This window comes from Staurois parvus, unplaced genomic scaffold (assembly GCF_062004578.1).
Source record: "Staurois parvus isolate SC_StPar_1 unplaced genomic scaffold, SC_StPar_1.0 ptg000234l, whole genome shotgun sequence".
Classification (NCBI taxonomy): Eukaryota; Metazoa; Chordata; class Amphibia; order Anura; family Ranidae; genus Staurois; species Staurois parvus.
Window position 1 is genome coordinate 7,693,543 of NW_028318030.1, and position 19,980 is coordinate 7,713,522.

The following is a 19,980-nucleotide window of genomic DNA, read 5'->3' on the forward strand; positions in this document are numbered from 1 at the left end:
GGTGCTGATCAGCCCCCTTGTTGTTCATTGAGAACTACAAGTGATCTTTTACAGTGGCAGATAGGACTTGTAGTTCATTCATTCACAGATCTTTGTGCATAAATGATGCAACTGCATGGGCAGAGCCCCTCTCCCAGAAGGATCAGGTCCCTGTGGAATGAAAAAACAAACCAGGAAGATGCAGATTTTGGTTTAGGAAGTATATACTGTAGATGCAATGGTAAAGGTTTTGGAGATCCATATGGAGATCTTGATGGTCAGTGTTCTTATGAGGGGACTTGGAAACTGTAGCAGGGTGTGAGCTGGATCGTGCCTGGGGGTTCCAAGTTGTGTTTGATATGGAATGTAGGTACTTAGAGAGGGAGGAGGGTTGGGGAGATCAGATGGTGGATAATAAATACCCAGTGTGGAAGACCATCATAATATGCATATCACACATTTACAGTATATTAATGCCAGTATTGTCAAAACATGACAGTTAGTACCATCCTGGAATGCACCAGGAGTTGAAAGGAGTCACTAGTATGTTTATGGGGAGTGGCAGCGGGCTTCACCGCTCTCTGCAAAATTAAATGTTCAATAATAAATATTCAGTATATGTGGGCTAAGAATGTCTGAATAAGGCCCGATGAGCTAGGTGCTTGGTAGACCTTACAGTATGGCCAGTTCACCATGAAGAGAACATATAAAAGTTGCAGTGTTGATCATATGCAGGCAGAAATTGAAATAAATAGTGTGAATTTTACTTACAATAACCTTCAATGGTATGAATGGTGAATAATGTTGGTCTATGGTCCATGGTTTATAGTTTTAAAATATCAACTTTATATGCATTGAAATTTATTTTTCCCAATTATTATTTTTTTTTTAATAGCTAATATTGCAGACTTGGAAAAGCTATGTGTTACCTTTTATTAGAATCTCTCTTGCTTGGGCCCATTCTGATCTTCCATCAGATGTCAATAATCCAATTGGTGGAAGTCTCTCATCTTCATTTTCTGCCATCCTAACTATTTTCCTGAGTTGAGTAAACAGATCTCCTTCACTGAGACGGCGAAAATTGATGACAACATCTAATACAAAGAACTGCAAAATAGATGACAAATGCATCAGGTATATGGCAAGTCATGACAGTTTTGTAATGTCAATTTGCCGACTGCAGTTCAGTTACTTTGTATAAATGCAAAAATGTTTGTTTTAGTCATTTTAGCTACCAAATCATAAAAGTAATTAATAACAACACTGATGAAATATATGGTCTACAAGTTGTACATCCTTTTTGTTGTTTAGTGACCACATACATCTACTGTACAAGGCAACAAGCCAAGTATAGTTAAAGTGCCATTAAATAATTTGTTTTGCTTGTATTCCTTGAAAATTATGATTTATTCCTGTGTGGTGAATTTTTCCATCATTTAACTATGTCTTAGTATTAAATATCTGGTTGATACTGCCACTTCTGACACTTTCCTATTGTGAGCGACAATGATAAAGTAGCTCATTCTCTGGCTGTTGTGTTGTCACTCTGTGTGCACGCTCCAAATCTTCCGTTAGAAAGCCAGTGACTTTCCTATCTGGCCTCTGGAAGCTGCCCCACATGACTCATCAGCTTGAGGGGCAGCTCCAGTAGACTGACCGCTCTCTGATCCTCTTTACCCCACTTTCAGGGATGAATGATGGAAGCTGCTTCTTCCTTTACACCCACCCCACATGATACACATGCATAGGCTTGCAGGGCAGTCAAGTGTAAGACTGTTGGTTAGTAGAAATAAAAATTATAAACTGAAAAAAGACACAGGTCCATCCAGTTTAACCTATGTGTTTGATTTTTATTGTCCATCAATTTCCATAGCCCTGTATATTCTGGTTCCTGAGGAAGACAATTAACATTTTTTAGAAATTGTTAACACTCTCCGCTAGTACCATACCTGGGGAAGGGAGTTCTACATTTTTACTACTCTAACAGTAAAAAACCCTTTCCTCAATCTAAACCTCATTTTTTTCTGACCTCAAATTGTGGCTACATGTCATCTTCAGCGATTTTAGAGTAAAAAGTTTATCACAGTTACTGAAGTCCCCTTCGATATATTTGTACAGTGTAATCATCCTCTCTTAAGCGCCTCTTCTCCAGAGTGAATAACTGTAATTTATGTAATCTATCCTCATAGCTTAGGCCCTCCATCCCCTTTATTTATTTTGCTACCCTTAGCCAAACTCTTTCTAATTCAACATAATTCAACAATGTCTTTCCAAAACTGAACTGTGTATTAAAAATGAGGCCAAACCTGTGTTTTGTCAAGATAATTATTGATTTGTCTCTTGAGTGTATGCTCTTTTTAGTGTGAGTGTTTTTCTAGCTTTGTCAGCTGTGGCTTGGCATTGCATACTATTGATAAGCCTGTGATCTTCAAGCACCCCAGATCCTTTTCCATCACTGATTATCCCAGGAGAGCCCTATTATTGGCACCCAAGTGCATAACTTTACATTTCTCAATATTCAACCTCATGTATGCAAAGTTTGAATTCTGTAGTCATTAGATTTCACCTTGTATCTGACTATTGAATCAAAAAATGTATAATGTGTCCTCAGGATCAAAAAAAAAAAAAAAAAAAAAATTAGACAAGGGAGCTGTTATGCATTTATATAGGAAAAGAAAAGCATAAAAACCAGGCTAAAGCTCAACTTTCATATATAAATACTGTTGGCTATCCTTAAAAGAGAAAATGGCTCAACACACATGAATGGCAAAATTAAAACTTGGCATTGCATACTATTGATAAGCCTGTGATCTTCAAGCACCCCAGATCCTTTTCCATCACTGATTATCCCAGGAGAGCCCTATTATTGGCACCCAAGTGCATAACTTTACATTTCTCAATATTCAACCTCATGTATGCAAAGTTTGAATTCTGTAGTCATTAGATTTCACCTTGTATCTGACTATTGAATCAAAAAATGTATAATGTGTCCTCAGGATCAAAAAAAAAAAAAAAATTAGACAAGGGAGCTGTTATGCATTTATATAGGAAAAGAAAAGCATAAAAACCAGGCTAAAGCTCAACTTTCATATATAAATACTGTTGGCTATCCTTAAAAGAGAAAATGGCTCAACACACATGAATGGCAAAATTAAAACTCTTTACAAAGGCTTTACAAAAAAAACCTACTCCACCCCCCAAAGAAAAAAGGGAATAAAACCATAATTGGCCAATTGTTAAAAAAGGAAAAAAATAAAAAACCTTTCTCCATAGCAGCTGCGGGAAAAATCTGAAGCATCACTTCCCGATGAAGGACGCATACATTAGACCCAAATTATAAATTATATACATTGATCTAGAAAAAGATGTAATATATAGCTTATATGTAACTGGACCTCCTCCTCCATGTGGATATCCTAGAGTCCATCCATTTTGTGGCTAGACAAACATTGAGTCTGTCAGACCTTAAATGAGATATTAAAGCCACATGCAAAAAACTCTGCATCCAATGTATTCTTGGAGAGTTCCCAAACAGAATGATATATGTACATATCTGTGATCCCATTTATATCATGCCATGCCAATACAAAGACTAGCGTATCCACAGCTAGTCAGCTGTAACTCTCCCTCAGTCCCGAGCACAGATCTCCTTTCCTCCTCCCTCCACTGTAGTTGGTTTCTAGGACCATTGGTGTACCTGTTACTCTTTTCTGAAAGGTAGGGGGGACTCTGCTGCGCACACATGGATATAAGAGGGGACTATGATGTGCTCTCCTAGGTATTGGTAGGGACACTGCTGGACAGTCCTAAATGTAAGGGGGGAGCTCTGCTAGGCATTCATGGATGCAAGGGGGGACTTGTTCATGCATTACATTTTATGCTTATTTATACTTAATTTTTTCAATCCACAAATATTTGTAGAATATACCATGTGGTTCTCATACTGAAAACATTTTGGAGATCCCTGATCCAAACTATGTAAGCAATATCCCCAATACTGGCTTATTGTATCTTGTGTGATATGTGCAGGTTACTATCGTGGTAAATGCTAGGCTTTTCCTCTTGATGTCAGAGATGCACCTCTGATGATTGGTGGCCTGATGACTGGTGGAGAAATAATCGAGCCGCAGCAGGAGAGGTTCAGAATGCACGGATCCAGAAGTTGAATGTACAGTATGTAGAAAAAATTACAATATGCTTGTCTGCAGCTCTTCAGGTACAATTTTCCCTCAGCAAATAGAACAATGAATGGCATAGTTTTTACTGTGAGCCCATAGAGCCTGCATATTAATTAATTTTGGGTGTTTATTAAATATAGAGCTCAAATTCATTGAATTGCAAACTGAGTAGTTCAACAGCCATTTGTTCAGTGGTCTATATAATGTCATAATAAAATACCTGGTTGTTACAAGCAACAATTATATGCTCTGGTTCTGGCATGACACTGCTTTCTTGTGCCACTAATGTATCTTTGGTGCCACCTGGAAGACGGTAAGATGAGAAGAGTCCATAGTACTGCTTCATACACATAGGCTGACCAGATAACTGACCACGAGCGTAGTCCTTTGGCAAAGCATGCCTGCAGTAACAGGAAAGATAAAAAAAAAACACTGATTACTTATTACAAATTTAATGCAATACTAACTTTTTATATAACTAAATACTTGAGGTTATAAACATACTACTGATGTCTTGCTGATTCTGCTCACGCTCCTAAAACAATTCCATGTCTTGTGCATCCTGCCACTCGGTTAAATTTGCTAATAGTTACGTATGTCATTGCCTTATGCAGACCTATTATTTTAGTTAAACCCAGTGGTATCTTTCCTGCATTCATTTATGCTGTTTTCGTTTTTCCTGCTGTTGCCTCTCCTGTATCCAATCTTGCTGTTTCTGTTCGAATTGTACCTTCGCCCTTGTATCTGGTCTTCCTACATGCAGCCTTACTGGTTGTATCGATCTTGAATCCAGCCTCACGGTTCCTGTTATTACTACTACTAATTTTTACTCACTAATATCCACTTGAATAACCTGCTTGCAGTTACGTTTGTTCCTGTTTCCTGTTATATGGTGGCCTGTCCGTCAGCTGTTGCTAAAGGATAATACAGGTTGATCAGCCGGGGGTTAATGGGTACTGGTCACTCTTAGATTCTGTGTGCTAGAGAGAACTTTCATGTACCACTGGTAACCTTTCTGTCTCCTGTGTTTTTTTGTTTTTTTTGTTTTTTTGTGTAAAGATATTATATTTTGTAATGTGTCATAGTAAATCTTGTAAAATACACTTCCTATAGTGTTCCTATGCCCATGAGTATCAGAATGGTGTGGAAATATTTACATTTATTTCTGCATGTGGCCATCCACCTCATCAGATCTTATCTGAGAGAGACGAAATTAGGATAAAGTCTAAACATTTTTCTCTCATGATGTATTATCATTAATGAGCTGTTCTAGTTGATCCTGCTTAGCTGTCAGTCTGCTTGAAAAAAATCAACCTTTGCATAAGGATATCAAGTACTTGGCTTATTTGCATTTCAGGCTTAAAGTGTTACTAAACCAAGGACCCTGCATTCACTATATCCGGTCTCCCACAGTACACAGAACATGGAAATGCAATTATTTTAGTAAATATAAGCTGCTAAACACATTTTCTCACCAGCAGTATATAGCAGTCTTGTGAATTCTATGATTGTCCGGCCAAGCACTGGTTAAAGCTTGGAGGAGGATTTTTCTGATTATCCTATGAAGCTGCATGACCCCTGACCCTCTCTCTGGACAGTGCTGATTGGTCCTGTGCGGATCACAAGCACTCTCCCAAGAAACAAAAAAAACCTGTCACGGTGTGGCCGCTGTCCCTGCTCGCTCCCCCCTCGCCGCACCCTTTCATCCTGCACACAGCCTTTGAAGCAGGCTGTGCGGGATGGGGGGAGGGGACCCCTGCGGCAGGATCACGGCCCCCCGGCAATCTAGCCGGAGGAGCTGTGACCCCCCCCAGGAGACCCCGGCGGGGTGCCGTCGGCAGGTCTCCACGCGCCCCCAATGGACGCAGCTCGGTCACAGGGCTTCCCGCGCTCTGCGCCCACCAGTGACAAAGGCCGCGCTCATGAGAGCATGGCCCGAGTCAAGGGGGCATGCCTCGTTGCCCCGGCAATGTGGCGCTGGGCCGGCCATCCTGAATGGCTTTAAAAGGCCGGCGAGGGACCAGGCCGGTCTCCTCCTCCTGTGTCTTCAGTTTCCGCCGCAGCTGTTCCGTTGGGAGGTCCGGAAACCGGACCTCCGCAGCCATCCCTGCTGGGCACTCTGCAAGAGACCCCCCCCCCAAAGGTCAGAACCATTACCTGCTGCCACTCTGCTAATACTCCAGGGCTGGGAGTGTCCCTGGTAGCTGTCCGTGTGTGTGCTCGTTCCTGCTTGGGTCAGGGTGCTGTGCGGGGTCTGTGCTGAGGCCATGCCCCACAGCCAAGACGCTGCCGAGCCCCTGCAAGCCTGCTGTGCCCCTACCTGCTGAAGCCTGCTGTGTCTTTACCGGCTGATCGCTGGGTCCCTGGGAAGCCGCCGCTGTCTGCTGATCACTGGGTCTCTGGGAAGCCGCCCATGTCTGCTGGTCGCTGGGTCCCTGGGAAGCCGCCCCTGTCTGCTGGTCGCTGGGTCCCTGGGAAGCCGCCCCTGTCTGCTGATTGCTGCTGTCCCTGGAAAGCTGGCTACTGTGAGGGCCCCTGTCTACTGATCACTGCTGTCCCTGGAAAGCTGGCTGCTGTGTGGGCCCCTGTCTACTGACCACTGCTGTCCCTGGAAAGCTGGCCGTTGGGAAGGCCCCTGCCTGCTGAACGCTGCTGTCCCTGGAAAGCTGGCAGCTGTGAGGATCTCGGTTCGCTGACCGCTGTTGTCCCTAGAAAGCTGTGTGGGAGCTGTGCTGAGGTCAGACCCCATAGTCAAGGTCCCGCTGAGTCCCCTTGAGCCTGATGTTGTCCCTAGAAAGCTGTGTGGGAGCTGTGCTGAGGCCAGACTCCACAGCCAAGGTCCCGCTGAGTCCCCGTGAGCCCGCTTACCGTGATTGTCCCTACAAGCCGCATGTTGCGGAGTGCCATGAACTGCCCCTGATTGAGTGCCTTCCATAGTTCAATAAAGCTTTGTGTGTTTACCATCTTCTTTGTGTGTTCTGTCCTGCCTACTCTTCCGTCACAAACCTCTCTAGCAATACCCACTAAACTGAGCATGTGCAGAGTGACTCCTAGTGCTCTGTACTATCAGCAGATGGATTGGGGACAGTAAAAGAAGGAGGATCAGAGAAGACGGGATCAAACAGCCTTTTTACACAGTGGAGGATTAACCCCCTTAGGTTCCACAGTGAGTATAACAAGCATGCTTTACTGACTGAGTCAGACTGATTTCACTGTTGTGGGTTTAGTAACACTTTAAGTTTACATACAGGCAGTTGTAAAAAGCACATTTGAAAATGTTTTTGCTTATGGATTTAAATTCTTGTGCATTGTTTTCCAAGTGGACATGCACACAAATAATAACGTAAACGCGCACTGCATATGCACTTAAATATGTAAACGCATGTACACACGTGATAGATGCAAAAAATGAATTCTGGTATTGAAAAAAAAACCAGGAGGATATAGAACTGTTCTATACAATTTACACATTTGTAAAAGATCTAAAAACAAGCATTTTACTGATTGCTTTGCTAAAAAACCATACCTACTGTTTATGATAAATGATATTTTTACAGTTATGTGAATGTCACCTTAAAGGTTCTATTCAGTAATTTTTTTTATTGATCATTTATAAAAAATAAATATACATCATGTTTATTGATTTGGAAGTAGAAAAATCCTCTTTACTCTGAGATTTCATGTCACATGGGAGCTCTTGCCACGTGTTAAACAACTTGTAAGTCTAGAATTCTTTCCTGCTCACTTCACTGATATTTGTACTTTACATTTCAGAGATGCATATTTTCTCATGCTGTTCTTACATAAATTATACTGGCCCTTCATCCATCACTTGTTCGTCCCCTCTAGAGAAACTAGCCATCTGTTACACAGGCACATCAGGGGTGCCACTACATCTGAGTACAACTTATTTGGTCGCTCCACTGTAAAATTAGGGTTCATGCCTGGCCTCCTGTAATGTGTGAAGTATACAAATACAATGTGAATACAATTACGTTTGTGTGATGTTTTTTTCTAAGTCCAAAAATAATAGTTGGAGCCTTGACAAGATCCTTTGTAGTCTACATGTTGAAAGTTTGGAATATTAATGTACAGTTCCTGTAACCTTAGATGAGGGTGTTTCTGTATTCCGCACACCCTACTAGTCAACCCCTGTATCTCTCATATCTGTGGCATACTTCAGCTACTAATCTTTAAGTGGGGTACACACTATGAGAAAATTGGATGAACGATCGGCTAATTTTCCACAAAGGTGCGTATCATGATGTAACCAACAGTGGTATTAACTAGAGATGAGCGAATCGAAGTATCCGAAGTGGAATTCGAGTCGAATATCGGAAAAATTTCGATTCGTGCCGAATCCGAAAAACAGCCTAATTCGGACGCGCGAATCGAAATTTTTCCGAAAATGGCGGCTGACATGTGCGGCGATGGAGCGGGGATGTCGGGGAAGGCGCGCAGACAAGGCGCGCTGCCCCATAATGCATTCCTCAACGACATGTGATCGCATCAGCCAATCAGCAGCCAGCCAGCCAGCACTGTGTAATGGTCGAGGTATATATAGCGGCCATTTTGGAAATCTTCATTTGCCTGCAGTCATTGAACAGAGGCAGACCGCTCTGTACTAGGGACAGGGACAGAGTTAGGGCCACAGAAACGAGAATTGGGGACAGAGAGAAGTTACTTAGGGACAGAGAACCATTACTCAGGGACACAGACTTGTTAATGAGGGCCACAGAATCGTTATTTAGGGACAAAGAAACGCTAGTTAGGGCCACAGAATTCATACTCAGGGACAGACAGAATTGTTACTCAGTGCCAGAGAATTGTTACTTAGGGCCACAGAAACGTTATTAGGGCCACAGAATTTTTACTCAGGGACAGACAGAATTGTTACTGAGTGCCAGAGAATTGTTACTCAGGGACAGACAGAATTGTTACTGAGTGCCAGAGAATTCTTACTCAGGGCCACAGAATTCATTCTCAGGGACAGACAGAATTGTTACTCAGGGACAGACAGAATTGTTACTGAGTGCCAGAGAATTGTTACTCAGGGACAGACAGAATTGTTACTGAGTGCCAGAGAATTGTTACTCAGGGACAGACAGAATTGTTACTGAGTGCCAGAGAATTGTTACTCAGGGACAGACAGAATTGTTACTGAGTGCCAGAGAATTGTTACTCGCACAGACACAAAATTGTTACTTGCACAGACACAGAATTGTTACTCGCACAGACACAGAATTGTTACTCAGGGCCACAGAATTCATACTCAGGGACAGACAGAATTGTTACTGAGTGCCAGAGAATTGTTACTCAGGGACAGACAGAATTGTTACTGAGTGCCAGAGAATTGTTACTCAGGGACAGACAGAATTGTTACTGAGTGCCAGAGAATTGTTACTCAGGGACAGACAGAATTGTTACTGAGTGCCAGAGAATTGTTACTCGCACAGACACAAAATTGTTACTTGCACAGACACAGAATTGTTACTCGCACAGACACAGAATTGTTACTGAGTGCCAGAGAATTGTTACTCAGGGACAGACAGAATTGTTACTGAGTGCCAGAGAATTGTTACTCAGGGACAGACAGAATTGTTACTGAGTGCCAGAGAATTGTTACTCAGGGACAGACAGAATTGTTACTGAGTGCCAGAGAATTGTTACTCAGGGACAGACAGAATTGTTACTGAGTGCCAGAGAATTGTTACTCAGGGACAGACAGAATTGTTACTGAGTGCCAGAGAATTGTTACTCGCACAGACACAAAATTGTTACTTGCACAGACACAGAATTGTTACTCGCACAGACACAGAATTGTTACTCAGGGCCACAGAATTCATACTCAGGGACAGACAGAATTGTTACTGAGTGCCAGAGAATTGTTACTCAGGGACAGACAGAATTGTTACTGAGTGCCAGAGAATTGTTACTCGCACAGACACAAAATTGTTACTTGCACAGACACAGAATTGTTACTCGCACAGACACAGAATTGTTACTCAGGGCCACAGAATTCATACTCAGGGACAGACAGAATTGTTACTGAGTGCCAGAGAATTGTTACTCAGGGACAGACAGAATTGTTACTGAGTGCCAGAGAATTGTTACTCAGGGACAGACAGAATTGTTACTGAGTGCCAGAGAATTGTTACTCGCACAGACACAAAATTGTTACTTGCACAGACACAGAATTGTTACTCGCACAGACACAGAATTGTTACTCAGGGCCACAGAATTCATACTCAGGGACAGACAGAATTGTTACTGAGTGCCAGAGAATTGTTACTCAGGGACAGACAGAATTGTTACTGAGTGCCAGAGAATTGTTACTCAGGGACAGACAGAATTGTTACTGAGTGCCAGAGAATTGTTACTCGCACAGACACAAAATTGTTACTTGCACAGACACAGAATTGTTACTCAGGGCCACAGAATTCATACTCAGGGACAGACAGAATTGTTACTGAGTGCCAGAGAATTGTTACTCAGGGACAGACAGAATTGTTACTGAGTGCCAGAGAATTGTTACTCAGGGACAGACAGAATTGTTACTGAGTGCCAGAGAATTGTTACTCAGGGACAGACAGAATTGTTACTGAGTGCCAGAGAATTGTTACTCGCACAGACACAAAATTGTTACTTGCACAGACACAGAATTGTTACTCAGGGCCACAGAATTCATACTCAGGGACAGACAGAATTGTTACTGAGTGCCAGAGAATTGTTACTCAGGGACAGACAGAATTGTTACTGAGTGCCAGAGAATTGTTACTCAGGGACAGACAGAATTGTTACTGAGTGCCAGAGAATTGTTACTCGCACAGACACAAAATTGTTACTTGCACAGACACAGAATTGTTACTCAGGGCCACAGAATTCATACTCAGGGACAGACAGAATTGTTACTGAGTGCCAGAGAATTGTTACTCAGGGACAGACAGAATTGTTACTGAGTGCCAGAGAATTGTTACTCAGGGACAGACAGAATTGTTACTGAGTGCCAGAGAATTGTTACTCAGGGACAGACAGAATTGTTACTGAGTGCCAGAGAATTGTTACTCGCACAGACACAAAATTGTTACTTGCACAGACACAGAATTGTTACTCAGGGCCACAGAATTCATACTCAGGGACAGACAGAATTGTTACTGAGTGCCAGAGAATTGTTACTCAGGGACAGACAGAATTGTTACTGAGTGCCAGAGAATTGTTACTCAGGGACAGACAGAATTGTTACTGAGTGCCAGAGAATTGTTACTCAGGGACAGACAGAATTGTTACTGAGTGCCAGAGAATTGTTACTCAGGGACAGACAGAATTGTTACTGAGTGCCAGAGAATTGTTACTCAGGGACAGACAGAATTGTTACTGAGTGCCAGAGAATTGTTACTCGCACAGACACAAAATTGTTACTTGCACAGACACAGAATTGTTACTCGCACAGACACAGAATTGTTACTCAGGGCCACAGAATTCATACTCAGGGACAGACAGAATTGTTACTGAGTGCCAGAGAATTGTTACTCAGGGACAGACAGAATTGTTACTGAGTGCCAGAGAATTGTTACTCAGGGACAGACAGAATTGTTACTGAGTGCCAGAGAATTGTTACTCGCACAGACACAAAATTGTTACTTGCACAGACACAGAATTGTTACTCGCACAGACACAGAATTGTTACTCAGGGCCACAGAATTCATACTCAGGGACAGACAGAATTGTTACTGAGTGCCAGAGAATTGTTACTCAGGGACAGACAGAATTGTTACTGAGTGCCAGAGAATTGTTACTCAGGGACAGACAGAATTGTTACTGAGTGCCAGAGAATTGTTACTCGCACAGACACAAAATTGTTACTTGCACAGACACAGAATTGTTACTCGCACAGACACAGAATTGTTACTCAGGGCCACAGAATTCATACTCAGGGACAGACAGAATTGTTACTGAGTGCCAGAGAATTGTTACTCAGGGACAGACAGAATTGTTACTGAGTGCCAGAGAATTGTTACTCAGGGACACCTAATCGTTGAATTAAATAGTATGTCAGACAACATGCAGAGGAGTGGCAGAGGAGGCAATGTTTTAGGAGCGAGCAGACGTGGCAGCAGAGGAAGGGGTCGAGGCAGCAGTATTCGCAGCCAGAGGCCAGTGCTCCCGGTGTCATCCAGCGGTCGTGTCTCCACCGACAACCCTGCCGTCATTGATTGGTTGGCTCGGTCGTCTTCCTCTTCCCAGGTCACCTCTGACACCTACAGCCAACGGTCGGTGGGTACGTCAGACACAACCGTTAGTTGGCATGGCCCGGGACCAAGCCCACTGAAATCACGTGTCCTCTACCTGCCCCTGTCCTTTGCTGTTCCCTCACCAAGCGAAGTATCGCATGCTGTGGGCTCAGCCCCACTGTACAGTGAGGAAGAGCTAACAGAGGGCGGTCAGGAACGGGGGGAGACATCGGCCTTTTCAGCAGCCAAGCGAACAAGTACTGGCGAGGAGAGTGGCTCGGTAGCCGGTCTAGAGACAGGTCTGTCTCCTGACCCAGACGCAGCCGAGGGGGCTAGTAGTGAGGCGGAGACCCTACTTGATGATGAGGAGGTTGATCGCACTTGGCAGCCTCGTCGTCATCAGGCAATTTCTTCCGCATCATCAGGAGAAGAGGGTGGCAGCTTGGCAGCGAGCAAAACAGTCGGTGGGTTGCCCAGGAGACAGCAGCAGGGTCGCATCAGTGTCAGTGGAGCCAAACGTCCACGGAGTAGAGCACCAGCTCCACTGCAGCCTACCACCACGGCCAGTAGTGGTGCCGGTGCGCACGGAGGAAGTAGCAGTCAGCCAGTGAAGAGTAGCGGGGGCAAAGTTTCCTACTCGGTGGTGTGGCAATTTTTCCTCAAGCCGCCCGAGGAAGTAAACGTAGCCGTATGTCGACTATGTGGCCAGAAATGCAAGCGTGGCCAGGGGGCCCATGTTGGGACTACAGCGTTGCGTCAGCATATGCAGCGTCACCATTCGGTGGCCTGGGAAAACCGTGATAAACATACGGCGGTTCTGCCTGCCCCAGCCCCCGCTCCATCACCCGCTCCGTTACTTGCTCCGTCACCCGACGTCGTCAATCGCCCTCTATCAGCCAGTCAAGGCTCCAACACCTCTGCTGAGGGGAGTTGTCGCTCGTTGGCATCTTCCGCTCGTTCAGATGCTCCTTCTCCTGCTACTCCTCTTCTCGGATTCCGTCAACAGTCTTTCTTGGAATCCGTATCCAAGAGACAACAGTTTGCGAGCACGCACCCGACGGTGCAAAAGCTGAACGTCCTCCTGTCCAAGTTGCTGGTGCTGCAGTCCCTCCCTTTCCAACTGGTGGACTCAGCACCTTTCCGAGAAATGATGGCTTGTGCCGCGCCGCGGTGGAGAGTGCCAAGCCGTCATTTCTTTGCCCAAAAGGCAGTGCCAGCCCTGCATTCACATGTAGAAGAGATGGTGGGCCAGTCTTTGAGCATGTCGGTCTCTGCCAAAGTGCACGGCAGCGCCGACGTGTGGAGCTGTAACTACGGTCAGGGACAGTACATGTCATTTACGGCCCACTGGGTGAACGTGGTGCCGGCACAGCCGCACCAGCAACTTGGACAGGTCACGACGCTTTTGCCTCCACGTTTGCACGTCCTTGGTCCAGCAAGCATGTCCGCCTCTACCACCTCTTTTTCCGCCGTGTCCTCAGCCGCCACCCCCGTGCCAAGTCCCATTACCCGACCGGCATATCACATGTGCAGGGCGCAACGGTGTCACGCTGTGCTGCACCTGGTATGCCTTGGCGAACGTAGTCACACAGGGGAGGAACTGCTGAGTGTAATGAACAGAGAAATCGACAGATGGCTGTCTCCGCGCAAACTAAAAATCGGAACCATGTTGACTGACAACGGAAAGAACATGGTGTCTGCTCTGCGTCAAGGAAGGTTGTGCCATGCGCCATGCATGGCTCACGTGTTCAATCTGGTTGTCAAGCGGTTCCTAAAATCCACCATCCCACTGCAAGACATCCTTAAAATGTCACGTAAACTGTGCATGCATTTCAGCCATTCCTACACCGCAAAGAACACCCTCATTGAGCTGCAGCGGCAGAACGGAATTCCACAGCATCGCCTGATCTGCGACGTTGCAACAAGGTGGAATTCAACACTACACATGTTAGACCGCCTTTACGAGCAGCGAAAGGCCATCACCGATTTCCTGATGTTACAAGCGGATAAAGGTACTCCCCTGTGTAACTTAGATGTCATGGAAAAACGAAAAAGAATTCTCCTGCGCTCCAAGACTCAGACAGGTGGCACAAGATGGAACCAGGCCTGGGGAGAACAAACACCACTGCATAAAGGGCTGTGCAGCTCCAAACCAAGGCTGGGGAAGCCCAATCAGCACTGTAAAATGAAATAAAAAACAAGAAGCGCACCAGCCTTGCGCATTACCTCAGCGACCAAAATTTATTACTTGTAAAAAACATACTCACAAACAGCGAATAAAATCAGGCATGTAAGTCCTCTCAGGGACTTGAAGATAACATGAGTCCCATCAGGGGAATAGGTGTTCAGTACAGCTGACGCGTTTCGAAGGGAGTCCCTTCTTCCTCAGAGCTAACTGAACCATACGTGCACCCTCCTATATATACCCATATCTCTGGACTAAAAATAAGCCCTCCCTACCCGGGTTGGGCAGTCTCAGGATAGTAGGAGGGGCCAAAATCTCATAAACTAACCATCAATATTTACAATGCCATTAGAGAGAGATATAACATATAAATTATAAAATGAATAAAATACATAAAATACATAAAATACATAGAGAACATAAAAAACCTATATAAAATATATATCTTAAAAATATATATATATAAAAAAAAACAAAAAAAAAAACAAAAAACAAAAAACCATATATTGCATACGCCACTTGGTGTGCATCTAATCCCTCAATTTGACTATGACACCAGAGGAGATAATGGTCTTCCACAGTTATGAAACATTGTCATGTTCCGTGTTGCATTGGTGCACAATGTGTCCCATGGATACTTCATCCAGAGGACTTGTCATAACGCTGGATGGAAATATAGCGATCAATGTGACAATAATCATAGGTTCTTAATACAGATTGTTAATCACCGGATATTTTGATGGTTAAGTGTCCATAGTGTCACAACCCCATGTATATATATATGTCCAACCATATAGTCAAATCCACCCGCACTCAGACCTTCAACCCAGAGCTGTGTGTTTTTTGTATTTTCTACTACCAGGCAGCTGCATGCGTTTCATGATCAGATAATGAAGAGGATTAGATCAGAGCTCTTAGATCCACATGTATATACATTTACACACTCACAGACGTATACATCCACACTCCCACCTTCAATCCTGATGCTGTGTATATTTTATATATATAACTAAATATCACCAGGCAGCTGCATGCGTTTCCCGATCCATTGATGAAGGGGATTTGTAGTCAGCTGCATAGGGAGGACATGAACTTCCCTCATTGCTTGCTGGTTTACCCTGTGGAACGCACGCTACTGCTCCATGCTCCTAACTGCGCATGCGTGAACCTAACCTGCGCATGTGCAGAAGGAAAAAAAAAAAAAAAAAAAAACCAGGGGGGCAGATGTATCCTTATAGTATGAAGCAGTGAGTGGAACAATTATTACTATCAGGGCTAATACTAAATAACCATATTCCTTACACTCAGAACATTTCTGTTGATAACAGTATATGTAATGCTGAATACAGAGAATATATATATAAATTATGTATACATATACATATATATATACATACTTCAAATACATTCAATACACTAGATACATCAAATGTATTTGAATCGCAACCTAAAATTGGGGTGGAACAGTAGAGGTCACTAATTGTATTCGTACTTTCTGGTGACTAAATAAGAGTATGAATCTCCAGGTCATCATTTAAACCTCTAGGGGACAAGGTACCCAATGTGAAGATCCAAAAACTTTCTCTTCTACAGAGTTCTTGGTATCTCCTCCCACTATCTAAGTCCTTTGTGATTGCTTCTATTCCAAAGACTTTCAGTCCGTCGTAGTTGCTCTGATGTGTTTCTTTGAAATGACGAGGGACTGAATATTTATCTTTTGCCAATTTTATATTACTTTTGTGCTCGCTAATACGTGTCCTAAGACACCGTGAGGTGCGGCCTACATACAGTAGGCCACAGGGGCAAATTAAGCCATAAATGACAAAAGAAGTCCCACAGTTAATAAACTGTTTAATGGAAAATCTCCTGCCGTCTGTGCTCAAAAAATCTTTTTTCCGATGCCATATGACTCCACATGTGCCACAATTGGGAACGCTACATCTGTAGCTGCCCTTTTGGTCGAATAGCACTGACCATGGACCTGGGTTAGAAGTCTGCTGGTAGTTCCTTTTACGTACTCTGCTAGGCGCTATTATGCTCCTGAGATCCCTAGGTTTCCTGAAAATTAATGTGGGTTTATCAGGAAGTACCTTCCCTAGAGTAGGGTCGTTTTTTAAAATGTTCCAGTTTTTCGACAGAGTGTGTTTGATATCCCAGGCTTTGTTACTATATCTAGTACAGAAACGTACTACGTTTGTATTGCAAATGTCAGTCGTGGTCTCAGAATGGACACCAGCTTCCACGACAGTACAATCTATGGAATAACTATCATAAAGGGCTAAATATTTATTACATGCTGTTTGAATAAGCTGTGCATCATACCCTTTCTCCTCAAATTTCTTTTGAAGGATCAGACTTTGTTCCAAGTAGTCTTTTTTCATAGTGCACGTACGTTGTAGCCTGCAGAACTGTCCGAAGGGAACATTACGAATCCATTGCGGATGATGATTACTCTTGGCGTGTAGATATGAATTCCCCGCTGTGGGTTTGAAATATGTTTTTGAGCATATCTGACCGTTTATATCATGTCTTAATTCAAGGTCTAGGAAGACCAGATTATCATCATCAATAACATGAGTGAACGTGATGTCATACGGATTGTTACTGCAATGTTTAAGGAACCCCTCCAGCTGGGAATCTGTACCGTTCCAGATGATGATAATATCATCAATATACCTTCCATATAGGATAAGGTTTGCACTATAGGGGTTATTCGTCCAGATATAGTTCTTTTCCCAGTACCCCATAAATATATTGGCATAGCTAGGAGCAAATTTTGCGCCCATGGCAGTGCCCTGTGTCTGGCGATAGTGATTATCCAGAAAGGAAAAGTTATTATGCTCTAGGGCAAATTCAATGCAATTATATAGAAATTGCATTTGTGTATAGTGAAGTGATGAATTTGTGGCTAGAAAATGCTGAATGGCTCGAAGACCATGCTCGTGTTTAATGGACGTATATAGAGATACCACATCCAAAGAAAGCCATCTATAACCCTCCTCCCACTTGTACCCTGCCAGTATATCCAGTATGTGACTGGAGTCTCTGACATAGGATGAAAGATTTACCACTATATCTTTTAGGAAGTAATCGATATAACTGCCTAGATTGCTTGTCAGGCTACCTATCCCAGAGACAATGGGTCTCCCAGGGGGATTGTCCATATTCTTGTGTACTTTTGGAATGTGATAGAAGAATGGAGTAGTAGGGTGTTTAACAAAAAGAAAGAGAAATTCTTCTTTGGTAAGGATTTCTTCTTTTAGTGCTGTTTCTAAGAATAATTTAATTTTAGATTGGTATTGGACTGTGGGATCATTGGGTAGAATTTCATAGGTTTGGCAGTCATTGAGGAGTCTCAGGGCCTCCGAAATATAGGTGTCACGATCTTGAATGACTAGACCTCCTCCCTTGTCTGCTTGCCTAATCACTATATCCTTATTCTCTTTGAGGATCTTAAGTGAGGTTCTTAGTGGATCTTGTTGTAGATAGTGTCTCTGTGGGGATGCATTTCTATTACAGATTTTCCTAAAATCCGCAAGTACTGTCTCATAGAAAGTAGGTACAAAATGACCTTTGACCCAATGCGGATAGAACAAGGACTTGGGTTTAAACCCCGTATGTATAATTTCTCCCTGAGAGACAGTCGCCAATTCTGTGAGAGAAAGATGTTCTAAATCACTATCCATAAAACCATCTTCCGTGTAGAGGTCTTCAAGAATGTTTAAAATAGGCTTTTCAAGTGAAACGTCTAAGACAGGAGAGTTCAATGGAAGACTTGCACCGTTGGTGCTGTCAGTAGTATTGTCATTTTTGAGGAGAAAAAATCTCTTTACTGTCAAATTCCGAATGAACTTGTTTAAATCCACAAACAGTTCAAACAGGTTAGGTGGATTTGAAGGTGCAAAATTAAGACCCTTTTTCAGGAGTTCAAGTTCTGAGTCGGAAAAAGTCGATTTTGATAGATTATAGATTTTAATAGTAGAGAGGGGAACTTTGCTATTCATCTCCTTCCTCTTTTGGTGTCTCTTTCCCCCTCTCTTCCCTCGTCTCGTCCGCTTTCTCTCTTTTTCCTTGGGGGGATTGATGGTAATGTTTGATCTGCTGGGGCTGCGAACAATGAATGGTTCGCAGCCGCTTCCCTTAAAAAATGGAATTGATTTTGATCTGAATGTGCATTGCCATGCCCATCCGCATCCAATGGTCCCTTAGGGCCCATATAATTAGGATGACCAGATACATGGTTAGAATCTTGGTGAAAACTAGGACAGTTCTGAGCTGTTCTATAATTGTAAGGAGATAGTGGTTCTCTTGTTGTATTTTCATGGGTTAGTGTCCCTTTATACTGAGTGCCCGTATGGTTCCTAGTAGATGTTGTTGCTAGGCCATTGGAATGATTGACATGTGATGAATGGGCTTTATAATGTGTGGTCTTATACGGCTGCCTGGTGGAATAATTCCCTTTATTACTGGCATTCTGATTATTGTTCTGTGTGTAGGAATTATACTGATGAGTCTTAGACTGATTATAGGTAGGTTTTGAACTTTTATACCCATTTTTTGATTTATGGGGCCCTTGTGAATTATGGCCTGTTGGGTTATTTATGGTTTCAGGTCTAGATGGATGTGTATTGTTCCACTGGCTATTAGACTGTGAAGCAGGTGCACTGGAAACCTTCTGTTTCCAATTGAACTCACGCCCATGTGAGTAGTCCAATCTATCCCTTTCAAATTTATCTGATTTACTGCTGATGGTATTGGTTTCAAAATACATAATCTGATCATTAACCTTGATATCCCATTCATTAAATGTAGGAATGTCGATGTACGCAGCCAGTTCTTCTTGTAAACCGGCAATTTCTGATTTAATATTTAATAAATTCCTTTCTCTTTGTTGGATTATGAGATTCATCCAAATTCTATTGCATTTGCGGAGTTCATCCTTCCAACTACTATCTAGATCTTCATCTAGGAAGCTACATAGTTTAGTGATTCTGAGACCTCTAGGGGTCCTATAGGTTTCTAGATATTTTTGCAACAATAGTATGTCCCACCATTGGACAATTTCTCTCTCTAAGGCATGTTTCAAATTATAGAAAAGTGATACCATTTTATCTTCCCTCATAGCTATGTCCGACTTAGTATTTACACCAATTGCTTCATTATTACAACCTTTTGGCTGATGTTCAAATGCATTAATGCTACATGCAAAACCTTTCGCTAGGGAAGTTCTCCTGACTTCCCTTTCTTCAATCGATAAAACCATGATAGAGCAAAATATGACAAAGAAGAGTCTTTACAGTCTTTGCAGTCTAGTGTGTCCTGTAACAGTTGAAAATGCTGAACCAGGAGAAAAACAGGTCAAAGGTTTGCTCCTGCAGCCTGGACTCAGCCTCTGAATACCTTTGAC

At 43.1% G+C, this 19,980-nt stretch overlaps 1 protein-coding gene across 2 annotated transcripts in view; it reads right to left on the minus strand.

Moving 5' to 3' along the window:
* CHAT (choline O-acetyltransferase) overlaps nucleotides 1-19,980 on the minus strand; it is a 306,928-nt gene that overhangs the window by 158,326 nt on the left and 128,622 nt on the right. For both annotated transcript variants that reach the window (XM_089680057.1, XM_089680056.1), the window contains 2 exons: nucleotides 4,378-4,558; nucleotides 909-1,086 (listed from right to left, as the gene is read on the minus strand). In XM_089680057.1, coding sequence (XP_089536183.1) covers nucleotides 909-1,086; nucleotides 4,378-4,558 — 359 coding nt within the window. The remainder of the gene's footprint in view (nucleotides 1-908; nucleotides 1,087-4,377; nucleotides 4,559-19,980) is intronic.